The 14,231-nt window shown below is 36.5% G+C and overlaps 1 protein-coding gene across 3 annotated transcripts in view; it reads left to right on the top strand.

Moving 5' to 3' along the window:
- The window catches only part of LOC105496185 (zinc finger protein 292), a 104,898-nt gene that overhangs the window by 60,243 nt on the left and 30,424 nt on the right, over positions 1–14,231 (top strand). Inside the window, exon 5 of one of the 3 annotated variants that reach the window (XM_011766347.3) lies at positions 1,173–1,308. The exons of 1 other annotated variant lie outside the window; for it this stretch is intronic. In XM_011766347.3, coding sequence (XP_011764649.2) covers positions 1,173–1,308 — 136 coding nt within the window. Of the gene's footprint in view, positions 1–1,172; positions 1,309–5,601; positions 5,718–14,231 lie in introns of those variants that run through there. One more of the 3 variants, XM_071096759.1, reaches the window with a different exon arrangement.

Below are 14,231 nucleotides of genomic sequence, written 5' to 3'. Positions count from 1 at the left end.
AACTTTTTGATCATGCATATTCTACTTCAGATATCCGTAACTTGTATCTTAGGTTTTTTTTTCCAGAAAGTATTTTTAGGTAAATTATTTTGAAACTTACCGTTTGCCATTCAGATACACCCTACTACAGACTTAATATGCTTAACCAGAATTCTAAATGCTACTGATTTTGTTTGCCAACATAAGATAAAATTTTACACTTTCCTTTTTGAAACAAAAGGACTAGTTAATACCTTTTTAGATGGATTATGAAGGAAATAACTCTTTACATCCCTCTACATTCAGTTACTTAAAACTTAATAAAGCACCTGAACTTGTTGGAATGGGAATATTTGTATGGCTTTGAGGATTAGAGTTTTTGTTTGAAAATAGCATGCAGCTTTGAGTTTCTACAACACTTTGTTCCCATTTCTGAGCTTCCTCAAGCTTAGTTTATGCCTAACAGCATTTATTTTCCCTGTGTTTTAACTATTTAAACATTTCTTTACCCCACTAGAGGACAAACGCCGTAAAGTCAGGGACTAGTTGCTCTCTTCTCTAGAACTTTGTTCATAGAAATTTTCAATATACAGTTTCTGAATTGAATAAAAACTGTTAGTCTTCTGTGGACTGAAGACTATGCCCCTTTCATGAACACTTGGAAACAACTAGCAGGCAAGGTTCATCGTCAGCTTTAATGTGAAACTGCCAGAACTATACAATGAATAAATGAAAAAAATCGTGCATTTAGTTATTTTCTTTTTGTAATTCCCTTTTATTGGAATATGCATAAGTTGTCACTTAGTTCGTTATGTGAATCTTTTTATTAATGGTAGACTTGGGGGAAAACTTTTTTAAACACAGAGGATATAAAATGTGTAAGTTCTTTTATGCGTATGGATATTCTGATTGCTTCCTTGAGGAATAACGTTACTCCTGGCTTAGATTTTGGGGAAAAGAAAATATAGACTTATTCTGTAAATACATTATATTTATTTAAGATTTGTAAATGATTTCTTATCCTTGAAATTCATCTTTAAATATTAGAAGTAAAGGAATTGAGTACTTTTTAATGTGATGTGAAAGTTTTAAGATAAAAGTCTTTTCAGAAGTTTAGTATTATATTTAAAGCCTGATAAGCTTGCTTTTAAAAATCTGTTGTAATTCTTTGGATGTTTATTTAATATTTATAGGTAGCTCATGAAAAGCTGATGGAGAATGGCAGCTGTGAATTGCATTTTTTAGCTACTCTAGCTCAAGAGACTGGGGTGTGGAAAAACCCGGTACTGTGCACTATTCTTTCCCAGGAACCATTGGATAAGGATAAAGGTAAATTTTCGAGAGAGAGAGAGAGAGAGAGAGAGAGAGAGAAAAGAATAATTAGACTAGAAAAAATAAGTGTTAAAGTTGTTTTGATATAATTTATCTCAAGATATTCCAAAGAAGGACCATTTAATTAAATATCTTCTGAGGTGTGCTTGAGGCCCTGCGCCTTTATTTTATTTTGGGGAAGATGTATTTATACGATTATAGAATCATAGAATAACAGATAAAGTAGAATTTTTTCCCAACATCTTTTTAACAGAGGAATTCCTTCTCTAACTTCTGACAGGTGGCAGTCCAGTTTATACTTGATAATTTATTTGATATTTGGAGAAACAGAAATAGGGTGATTAAATGCCCTTCCTCAAAATAGAATAAGAAATCAGTGCTAGAACTCTTTAAGTCTTTTGTCTCTGAGATTAATATGCTTTCTCAGTTTATTGCTCAGTCTTATTCTATCCCCTGTATTTTTCTTATATGAGCTCAGCCTGGTATCCTATTGAAAGTAGGTGGCTAAATTACTTATATGTATAGCGCTTAATGTTTTTTAGAGTTTAAAATTTGTATAGACCCTGAAGAAAAGTACAGTTGTCTTCTAGATACTTTTCTTGAGATTATTTAGGAAAGTGTGCCCAAATATCATCCTAACCTTTCCCAAGGTATTTTGGGAAGTAAATTTTTTAGAATAATTGTAATATATCTAATGGAAAAATCTTGTATTTACCACTGTAAGCTTCTTCCGTCATTTATTGCTGCTTTTCTTGTTGATCAGTGGCAAATTCTAGGAATTTTTGCTATGTGATAGCAAGTTATGAAGGCCATGAGAAAGGAGTGTTAAGTCTATTGCTTGTGAGCTCTTCTGGTACTTTGATATTTACCCAAAGCCTTCCCAGCCAATCTTCAAACTTCTCTTTAGGTTGGTTATTCCTACTTGATTTCCGTCTCCACCATTTTCTCCATGTTTTCTTGATTGTTCTAGTAGTGTACCTGTTTCTTAGCTTTCACAAGAGGTTTATCTTTATCCCCTGTCTTCATGGATATCCAAAAATTAGCTACAGTGTTCTCAAGACCTTGGAAGGAGATCCTTTCATTACTTAGTAATTCATTTATTTATTTACTTATTTATTGAGACAGGATCTTGCTCTGTGGCCCAGGCTAGAGTTGAGTGGTGTGATCATGGCTCACCGCAGACTCAACCTTCCAGGCTCAAGTGATCCTCTCAGCCTCCCGAGTAGCTGGGACTACAGGCATATGCCACCACACCCAGCTAATTTTTGTAGAGACATGGTCTCCCTGTGTTACCCAGGCTGGTCTCGAACTCCTGGGCTCAAGCCATCCTCCCACCTCAGCCTTTCAAAGTGTTGGGATTATAGGCATGACCGACCATACCCAGCCTAACAATACATTTAAAAGTTGAGAATCGGCGGGGCGCGGTGGCTCACGCCTGTAATCCCAGCACTTTGGGAGGCCGAGACGGGCAGATCACGAGGTTAGGAGATCGAGACCATCCTGGCTAACCTGGTGAAACCCCGTCTCTACTAAAATTACAAAAAAAATTAGCCGGGCGTAGTGGCGGGCGCCTGTAGTCCCAGCTACTTGGGAGGCTGAGGCAGGAGAATGGCGTGAACCCGGGAGGCGGAGCTTGCAGTGAGCCGAGATCGCGCCACCGCACTCCAGCCTGGGCGACTGAGCAAGACTCCGTCTCAAAAAAAAAAACAAAAGTTGAGAATCTTAGATTTTTTTTTTTTTTTGCCTTGCCATATTAACTTTATTCCCAATATATTAATACCAGCATGCTTTACTTCTGGCACCAACTTATACTTTCTGATCTTGTCAACTTTTAGAAATATTAGATGTGATATATTAGTAATAATATCAAATTACAAGTTCCTCACAGTTTGGAAAGTACTTTTATATGCATGGTTTCATTTAACCATCATAGTGAATGCTGTGAAAAAGGTAGGATCTTTATTGTCCCTATTTTTCAGATGAGAAAATAGAGGCTCAGAAAGATGAGTATTTTTTCCATACCACATTACCAGTGATGAGAGGCAGAGCCAGGAATTAAAATCAGACCTCAGCCTCTTCCCATTATGCCCTGTTGTCCCATTGTCAATTTCTGAACAGCATTTTGCTAAATTCACATATTATGCTAAAGTGGGAAAAAGGAACCTTTATCCTAGCAGAGATGTCAACTTTATTTGAAAAGATAATGTGCCTGATTTCTTTACTTGTTTAAATGTGCCTAACATTGTATCTGTTAACCAATGTCACTGCCCATCTCTGTGCTGCTTTATTTCTTGACCTTCATCTGTCATGCCACTGGAATAATTAGGACTATGCAGCCAGGAGGAGTTTCCACAAATTAGATGGATTGTAGGTAGCCAAACTAATACAATACAGCTCATGAAGCAACCAGAGAGATGTTACATGATTGAGAGATTTGCAGCCATAATCTAGCCTGCAGCAAGTTTGAAGAGAAGAATAAGAGCTCAGAAAATGAGTATACCTCTATAGGTTATACTCATTGGTTTGTTTATAGTGAAGCCTTTTGAAGTTTTGATGTAGTATTTGAACAGTGAATAATCTGATTAATTCTGAGTTATTTTAGTTTATTTTTTTCAATTGACTGATTTTGGAGCTACTAAAGCCCAGCTCAACCAAGAAATACTCTTTAATTTGGGAGAGTAAGGGTGGACAGGACTCAGAGATAGTGGTTTCACTTCAACGTTTGAGTATCCTAGAGTGAGGTAGCTCTAATAACTAAACCAATGCAAGTCAAGTAGATGGTTTTGAATATCAAAGGAACTTTAGGCATACTTAAATATTACTTATGCCTCTCTTTGGTCATAATCTTGGGATTGGAAAGGTACTTAATGCTCAATTATTTGTTACTCAATTTTAATTCCCCTCTAAAACATCACTGATAAATTAGCTTTTGCTCAAACACTTCTAGAGTATGGTACTTACGTAGTTCAGTCTATTCTTAGCCTGCAATTAGAAAATCTTCATTGTGAAAATTCTGAAAACTAATTTTTGGAGTTTCCTTCTTTTGGACCTGGTGCTGCCTCTAGCCATAGTAAAGTATAAATCTCTCTTTCACTTGGTAGCAATTGAGATTTTTAAAGATTGCCATCGTGTCTACACTTAGTCTTCTTTTCTTTAATTTTTAATTTTTGTGGATATATAGCAGGTGTATATATTTATGGGAGTCTTCTTTTGTAGACTAAAAACCTTGATGTGGCTTGATTATAAATCTACAATCGTGATTCCTCCTTTTTGAGTGCATTTTATGTTTTTGTAGTTCTCTTAAATGTGTAAATCTCAGCACTTCATCTGTACTCTAAATATGATCTGGCCAGTTTTGAGGTCACAGGTATCCTCTTTCTCTTCATGCTAACAATTTATACTTAAGTTAATGTAACCTAAGATGACATTACCTTTTTGGGCAGCCATGTAATTCTCACAACTCAATGAGGTTACTAAAATCATTTAAAATTTTAAAAAAATAAATGCTAACTTCTAATTATGTCTTCTCAATCTACATTTGTATACTTTTTCTTTTGGTGTACAAGTGTATTACCTTTTTCTTCCTTTTTAATTTTACTGTATTAGATCCATTCTGTCTCCCCAACTTGTCAAGATTCTTTTTAATCCTGATTTTGTTATTCAAGGATTTTGTCCTTCCCAATTTCCTCTCATTTTGTAGACTTCATTTTCGTATACCATATTGGCATCCAGGTTCTTCATCATAACCGTAAAAAGGTCATGTCCAGAAATCAAGCTTCTGGGATACTTACAAAAATCTTTCTGCTTGCCTTTAGTTCTTACATCCATATCCGTTGATTATTATTGTTTTATCAAATATACCTATTTTCCCATAATACTGGCCCATGATTCTCCTTTTCTATCTATAAGGATTTGGTGAAAGACCATAACAAGTGTTTGTGACTGTGAAAAACTGGCTGTGACAGGTTTTCAGACTTTCATTGTTTTTGACAAGTGTTTGCCTAAAGTTCTCTTATGTAAGATTATTCAATACTGAGGTTAGTCTGACCTAATTTGTTTTTTACATAAAATTTTTTATTTTAGAATAGTTTTAAATTTATAGAAAAATTGTGAAGTTTCCGTATACCCTACACCCAGTTTTCATTATCATTAATATCTTTCATTAGTTTGGTACGTTTGTCACAATTAATAAACTAGTATTTATACTTTGTTATTAATTAATTAATCCATACTTTACTCACACTTCCTTAGTTTTTACCTAATGTCCTTTTTCTATTCCAGGATCCCATCCAGGATACCACATTACATTTAGTCGTCATGTCTCCTTAGGCTCCTCTTGGCTGTGACAGTTTTTCAGACTTTCCTTGTTTTTGATGACCTTGACAGTTTTGAGGAGTACTGGTCAGGTATTTTGTAGAGTGTCCCTCATTTGAGATTTGTCTGATGTTGTTCTCATGATTAGACTGGGGTTGTGGGTTTTGAGAAGGAAGACCAGAAAGGTAAAGTACCATTGTCATCACATCATATAAAGCGTATATATTGTCAACATGACTTATTACTGTTTTGAGGTTTTTTGGGTTTTGGGGGGTTTTTTTGTTTTTTTAAGAAAGGGTCTCACTCCATCCCTCAGGCTGGAGTGCAGTGGCACAATCCCAGCTCACTGCAACCTCCAATTCCTGGGTTCAAGCGATTCTCACACCTCAGCCTCCCGAGTAGCTGGGACTACAAGCATGTGCCACCATGCCTAGCTAAACTTCTTTGTATTTTTTGGTAGATACGGGGTTTCACCTTGTTGGCCAGGCTGGTCTCAAGTCCCTGACCTCAAGTGATCCACCTGCCTCGGCCTCCCGAAATGCTGGGATTACAGGCATGAGCCACTACACCCAGCCGACTTATCACTGTTTGTGTGAACCTAGACCACCTAGCTATGGTAGCGTGTGTCAGGTTTCTCCACTATGAAGTTATTCTTTCCTCCCTTTCCATGCTGTATTCTTTAGAATGAAATCACTATGTGCAACCCATACTTGAAGTGGAAAGTTATGCTGCACCTCCTTGAGGAAGCAGTATCTACATGTTATTTGGAATTCTACACAGGAGATTTGTCTCCTCCCTATTTATTTTTTTAAAATCAGTCTTTTATATTAGTATGGCCTTATATATATTTATTTTATACTTTGGTCATAATCTGATGAACTTTATTTTGTTGCTCAATTTCTTCCAGCTTTGGCATGGGAGCTCTTTTCCTTTGACTCTTGTGTCCCTCGTCATGGGTTTTGTTTTTTGTTTGACCACTTCCTTGCTTTCTGGCACCATAATATGCTCCAGGTTCATCTGGTGTATTTCCTGCCTGAGTCCTGGAATCACCCATTTCTCTAGAGAGGACTTGCTCCTTTTATTGGAGAATGGTGTTAGAAACCAAGATCTATATTAAACTAAATATGAATTCTTACTAATGTCTCCAAGTCTAATTCATTAACACAAGGATCATTCTAGCCTCCTTCCCTTGCTAATCTGTAATCCCCCACTTCAACAAAATGTCATATAATTGGAATCATACGGTATGTAGCCTTTCAGACTAACTTCTTCCAGCATTGGCCATCCATTTACTTACTCCTGTTATACCCCTATAGGGAAAAGCTTTATTAATTACAGTACAGTGCTTTTGTACAGTTCTTTTTTACTTTATTCTTACATTCTCCACTCATTTCCAAAGTTAGTTAGGTCAGCACCTTATTTCTCCATTCCTTTCAAAGTGAGGTTGTTTTCATACATTTGTAATACAGTTATTTTGTTACATTCTGTATTCCATCTTGGGCTTCCTGAACCTCCTAAATAATTTTTTTTCAATTTGCATACCTTAAGATTCCCTTTTTGTGTTGTATAGCTTTATAGGTTTTGACAAATGAATAGTGTCATGTGTCCACCATTACAGTATTATACATAGTAGTTTCACTCCCTAAAAAAAAAAATCAACTGTGCTTCACCTATCCAGCTTTCTCCCAAACACCTGACAACTACTCATCTGTTTTCCACCTCTATAGTTTTGCCTTTTTCAGAATGTCATGTAATTAAAGCTTTTCATTTAAGCTTCTTTCACATAGCATTGTATATTTAACATTCATCCAGGGCTTTACGTGTCTGTTAAACCAATGAACTGTTAGCTCATTCCTTTTTATCACTAAATAATTCTCCATTATATGGCTGTACCACAGTATCCATTCACCTGTTAAAGGTGAATGGCTAACAATAACAAACTGTGGTACAGCCATGTAATGGATGCTAGTTTTTGATGTATGTGCTGCCAGTTTTTGGTGATTTGAATAAAGCCATTATAAACATTTGCATGCAGGTTTTTGTGTGAATGTCAGTTTTCAGATCAGTTGGGTGAAAATACCTAGGAGTATGATGGCTATGTCATATGGTAAGACTGTGTTTAACTTTGAAAAAATAACTGTCTTCTAAAGTGCCTGTACCATTTTGTATTCTCATCAGCAATGAATAATTCCTTTTGCCCCATACCCTTACCAGCAATTGGTATTGTCTGTTTTTGGAATTTTAGCCATTCTAATAGGCATGTGGTGATATCACATTGTTATTTTAATTTGCATTTCTGTAATGACAAATGATTCTGAACATCTTTTCATATGCATATTTGCCATCTGTATATCTTGGGTGAGGCATCTGTTCAGATCTCTTGCCTATTTCTTAATTGGGTTGTTTGTTTTCTTATTGTTGAGTTTTAACAGTTCTTTGTATATTTTGGGTACAAGTTCTTTTTCAGATATGTGTTTTGCAAATCTTTTCTTTCCCTCTTGTGAAAGAATTCTCTTGTGGCTTGTCCTTTCTCTTAAGAGCAACTTACAGAGCAGAAGTTTTACATTTTCATAAAGTCCAACTTCCCAGTTTTTTCTTCCATGGATCATGCTTTTGGTATTTTATCTAAAATCTCATCGCCAAATCCAAGGCCATATAGATTTTTCTATGGTCTTTTCTAGAAATTTTATAATTTCCCATTTTACATATGGGTATATGATCCATTTTGAGATGAATTTCTGTGAAAAGTGTAACTTAATTTATGTTTAGTGAATTCGTCTTGGCTCTTACTAGTCACACTTCTTTTTCTGAACAATCACAACCCATCTTTTTAATATAATTAATTTTTAAACTCTTATTCAGGATTACATCTGTTGCTGTTTCTACAGTTTTGCAAGAAGTACCATCAGCCCCGTTTTGAAAATTACATTTTGCCATCTGTTTTCACTTATTCTATGGTTGGTTCTACTCTTAAATCTTAAGCTTATCAAAGAAGGAGTAGAGTAAGAGTAGAGGAAATATGCTTTTCTTTGCTATCATAAATAGTACATAATCAGACCCAAGTAGCAGACTTTCCCAAGAAGGTCCCACCATGCTCGGTTGTATTGTTCTCAGCTTTTTTGGTGAGTTAGGTATCATCTTGGGTTTTAGCTTTATTAACATTTTGCATAGGTTGTTAGCACCAGGTGTCTGACACTCATGGTGCATCCTTGGTCTTAAACCTGTGTTTCCTTCTTTTGTATGTATTATTTTAAAATCTAAGCTCTGAGACAACTCCCTATTATAGTCACACTGAATTTTTTAGGCACTTTCCCTCTACTTCTATATTGGGTTAATTTGCAATTGCGTAAATTGCATTTTTGTCAGCTTGCCAGTCCTTTCTTGCATCTTGAGCACTGCAGTTCTCTCCCCCCCCCCCCCAGAACTCTTTTGTTTTCAAAGGAAATTTCTAAAGCTTAAGATTTTCCATGATACTCATAAATCATTCATGGTTTTGTCGGAAATAAGCCCTTATTTTAGTAATAAACTTTGCATTTTAAAGTGAACATGGAGAAATTGCTCTTTGCTAGATATTAGCATACCTAAGATGCAGTAATATTTTAGCAGGAGAGGGGATGGGAGGAGAGAGCTAACGATAACTAATGTTGCCCAGGTAAATAGGGTGAGGTCAGATCTGATTACATGCAGATTATACCCTACTATTTTATAATTAAATATAAGTAATTAATTATGTGACGCAAAGTTTTCATTTTTACTAAAAAGGAGTTTTAAACACATTCTTTGGTTTCTTAAACATCCCAGACTAGTACATTATTTTTTAAATACATATATATACATTTTTTTGAGCTAAGAGTCTCCCTCTGTTGCCCAGGCTGGAGTGCAGTGGTGTGATCTTGGCTCACTGCAACCTCCGCCTCCTGGGTTCAAGCGATTCTCCTCCCTCAGCCTCCCGAGTAGCTGGGACTACAGGCATGCGCCACCATGCCCAGCTAATTTTTTATATTTTTAGTAGAGACTGGGTTTCACCATGTTGGCCAGGCTAGTCTCGAACTCCTGACCTCAGGTGATCCACCTGCCTTGGCTTCCCAGAGTGCTGGGATTGCAGGCGTGTGCCACCATGCCCAGCCTTAATGGGTATATTTTATAATGTCATGTGGAAAAATCTGTCAGAATTTAGTTAAATCTGACACTCATAGTTAAATCTCATTTTGTGAAAAAATTGTGGCATACTGACTAGGTTCATCTATGATATTAAATACTTTCTAATCTTTAAAAGTTAATTCTGTTTCCTGAAAATGTGACATCCTTCTTCAGGAAAGGGGAAGAGGTGGGGTCAAGGTTGATTATCCCTAATTGGTCATTTGGAAGTTACCATGAGCAGTAGTTTCAATCCTGGCTATAATTAGAATTAACTGGGGAGGTTTTAGATAGACCAGTGCCAGGGCCCTACCTCATACAAATTAAATTAGACTCTGTGGGCAACCAGTATTGTAGAGCTTGAAGCATTGTGTTTTATTAAATGTCTTAATTTGGATTTTTTTGGATTAATTAAATGTCTTAATTTGGATTCCAACGATGCTGAATTGTGTTTTTTTAATATATTTTTAATTGTGGTAAAAAAAACACAAGGTAAAATGTACCATCTTAACTATTCTTAAGTTTGGTGATGTCAAATACATTCACGTTGCTGTAAACATATTTCAAAACTTTTTGATCTTGAACCCCAAGGTGAAAATTATACCCATTAAACAACAACTCCCCTTTTCCCTTACTCCTCAGTCCCTGGTAACCACTATTCTACTTTTTGTTTCTGTAATTTTGAGTACTTTAGATCCCATATATAAATGTTATACCATATTTTTCTCTTTATGACTGACTTTTTTCACTTAGCATAATGTCCTCAAGATTCATCCCTGTGGTAGCATGTGAAAGGATTTCCTTCCTTTTTAGGGCCAAATAATATTCCATTGTATGTTTATACCACATTTTGCTTATTCATTTATCTGCTGTATTTGGACATTTGGATTGCTTCCACCTCTTGGTTATTGTGAGTAGTGCTACTATAAACATGGGTGTACAAACACTTCTGCAAGACCCTGCTTTCAATTCTTTTGGGTTTCTACCCAGAAGTGGGATAGCTGGATCATATGGTAGCTGTATTTTAAATTTTTGGGGGAACTTCTGTACTGTTTTCCACAGAGGGTACGTCATTTTACAATCCTAACAGTATTGTATGAAGTTTCCAGTTAATTCACATCTTCACCAACACTTGTTTTCTGTTTTTTTCATAGTAGTCATCCTAATGGGTGTGAGGTGATATCTCATTGTGGTTTTCATTTGCAGTTCTCTGATGATTTGTGATGTTTCATACGCTTGTTGACAATTTGTATGTTATCTTTTGAGAAATATCTATTCAAGTTATTAGTCCATATTTTAATTGGATTGTTTGTTTTTTGTCATTGTTGAGTTAAAGGAGTTCTTTATATATTCTTGATATTAATCCCTCATCAGAGATATGATTTGCAGATATTTTCTCTCATTCCTTTTCATTCTGGTGAAAAGGTTGCCTTTTTACTCTGTTGATTGTGTCCTTTGCATAAAAGTTTTTTAAGTGTGATGTAGTTTTATTTTTGCTTTTGTTGCCTATGACATGTTTGGTGTCATAGCCAGGAAATCATTGCCAGTCCGTTGTCATGAAGCTTTTCCCTATGGTTTCTTCTGGGAGTTCTGTAATTTTGAATTTTCTCATTTAAGTCTTGAATCCATTTTGAGTTAATGTTTTTATATGGTGCAGGAATAGGGTCCAGCTACATTCTTTTGCATCTAGGTATCTAATTTTCCCAGTACCATTTGTTGAAGAGACTGTTCTTTCCCCATTGAGTCACCTTGGCACCCTTGTCAAAGATCATTTGACCATATATGATAGGGTTTATTTCTGGACTCTTTTCTATTGCATTGGTCCACATGTCTGTCTTTATGCCAGTTATCATCAGTGTTTGATTACTTGAGCTCTGTAATATATCTTGAATCAGGAAGTGTGAGACCTTCAACTTTGTTGTTCTTTGTCAGTTATTTTGACTTAAAGATTCTGTATGAATTTTAGGATGCATTTTTCTATTTCTGCCAAAAAAAAAAATGCCATTGAGATTTTTATAGAGATTGTGTTAAGTCTGTAGATTGCTTTGCCTAGTTTGGATATCTTAATATTAAGTCTCATCATTCATGAACACAAGATAACTTTCCAGTTATTTATGCATTTCATTTCTTTTAGCAGTGTTTTATAATCTTTAGTCTACAGGTCTTTTGCCTCCTCCTTGGTTAGCTTTATTCCTATTTTATTGTTTTTGTTGGAATTGTAAATGGAATTATTTTCTTAATTTCCTTTTTGAATTGTTCATTGTTAGTGTATAGATGCAGCTGATATTTATGTGAATTTTTACATCTTGCAACTTTGCCAAACTTATTAGTTGCAGTAGTTTTTAAATGGGATCTTTAGGACTTTCTACATATAAGATCATGTCATCTGCTAACAGATGATTTTACTTCTTTTCAATCTTGATGTCTTTTATTTTTCTTGCCTAATTGCTGAATTGTGTCTTTTTTTGAGACTGAGTTTTTGCACTTGTTGCCCAGGCTGGAGTGCAATGGCACAATCTCGGCTCACTGCAACCTCCGCTTCCCGGGTTCAAGCAATTCTCCTCCCTCAGCCTCCCAAGTAGCTAGGATTACAGGCATGCGCCTCCACGCCCAGCTAATTTTGTGTTTTTAGCAGAGGCGGGGTTTCTCCATGTTGGTCAGGCTGGTCTCGAACTCTCGACCTCAGGTGATCTGCCCACCTTGGCCTCCCAGAGTGCTGGGATTACAGGCGTGAGCCTCCGTGCCTGGCCTAATTGCTGAATTATTTCTAAGAGAGAATACAGATTAAGTGTTTTTAAAAGGGGTAAGTGATCCTTGCTTTGAAAGCAAGGGAAAGCCACTAGAAGGTTTTAAACAGGGAAGACAATCAAGTGTGTGCTTTAAAGTAGTGCCAAAAGCACCCTGGATTCTAGTGAAGTGATGGAGGTGGTAAGAGTAGATGGAGAAGACTAGCAGATTGCTAGGAAATAGTCTGATTAGTGATTTGGGCTGGGTTGCGTTGGGGGAACAGTGTGGAAGTGGAGATGGAGAAGAGTTAATGGAATTGAGTATTTAGGCATTGGAAGTGACAGAACTAGATGATAGATTGACATCTGGGTAGAAAGGAGGTAGGAGAGAGCATTTTTAAGATAGACTCAGGTTTCTGCCTTGAGCACAACTGAATAGATGGAAATGTGGAGATGACACAAACTCTGGTGTAGAGATTTCGTATGCTGAGTTTGAGATGCTTTTCAAATAGCTAAAGATGCTGCAGAGGAAATCCTGTGCAAATCTGAGCATGAGAATAGGAACCCAGTAAATGAGTTGACCCCACTTTAGGGGGAATCTAGGAGCTAGTGTAACCTGTTGTACATAGTACACAGTTAATTCTTGTGTAATTATTTCTCACAGAAAATCAACTCATATTTTGTATTTAATTATCTTTAATGTAGGAATTAGTAGTTTCCTTTTAATATTATGAAAGTGACATGGCCGGGTGCGGTGGCTCATGCCTGTAATCCCAGCACTTTGGGAGGCCAAGGTGGGCGGATCACGAGGTCAGGAGATCAAGACCATCCTGGCAAACACGCTGAAACCCTGTCTCTACTAAAAGTACAAAAAAATTAGCCGGGCGTGGTGGCGGGCGCCTGTAGTCCCAGCTACTTGGGAGGCTGAGGCAGAAGAATGGCATGAACCAGGGAGGCAGAGCTTGCAGTGAGCTGAGATCGTGCACTCCAACCTGGGTGACAGAGCGAGACTCCGTACCAAAAAAAAAAAAAAAAAGACAGTGGCATAAAGAAGGCTCTTTTACATTTTTAATCAAATTGGCTAAATATCATTTATTTACATTGCCATGTGAAGTAGCGTTATCTGTGTCACATAGCTCTCTTGATAGGCCCAAATATAGTAAAGCCTGCTTTTCTGTTGAAGTCTGTGAATATGGAGAAAACATGAAAAGGTGCCACATCAGTAAAATTACAAATATTTTATACTTTTGTGGGATGCCGGTGGGAAAAGCAGGCTAGGGAGCGAAATTTGATATGCTGGCTACTTAGAGATAAGTCTGAGAAGCATGAAAACAGTCTTTGTTGCAATATTGTAACATTATAAGGAAAAACATCTTGGATTGCAGAGAAATAGAGAAAGATGCAGGGAAGTGGGGGAAAAAGTAGTGAAGAAGTAGAGGGATAGAAGTGAGCTTTCAGTAGGACTGAATTGAGTGTAATCGCTTTCGATCCATTTGAATCATGAACTTCAGAATATATAATTATCTTCCTTTAAAGGCTGATGCTACTTCAGAGGTTTTTACTGCTGAAAGCTGCCATTCTAATGAGAAGTAGACCCAGTAGTCAAATAGAAAAAAAAAAATTCTTTTCGTATCTCACACTGTATAAAGCTAGAAGTTAGAAGACTCATTCTACTCCTAGTTATGTCATTAACTGGCTTTATGTCCCTAGGAAGTCACTTGCCTTCTCTGAGCCTCAGTTTAC

Source organism: Macaca nemestrina, chromosome 5 (assembly GCF_043159975.1).
Source record: "Macaca nemestrina isolate mMacNem1 chromosome 5, mMacNem.hap1, whole genome shotgun sequence".
Lineage (NCBI taxonomy): Eukaryota > Metazoa > Chordata > Mammalia > Primates > Cercopithecidae > Macaca > Macaca nemestrina.
Note: the sequence above shows the minus strand (reverse complement) of the source record. Positions and strands in the feature narration are given on the sequence as shown.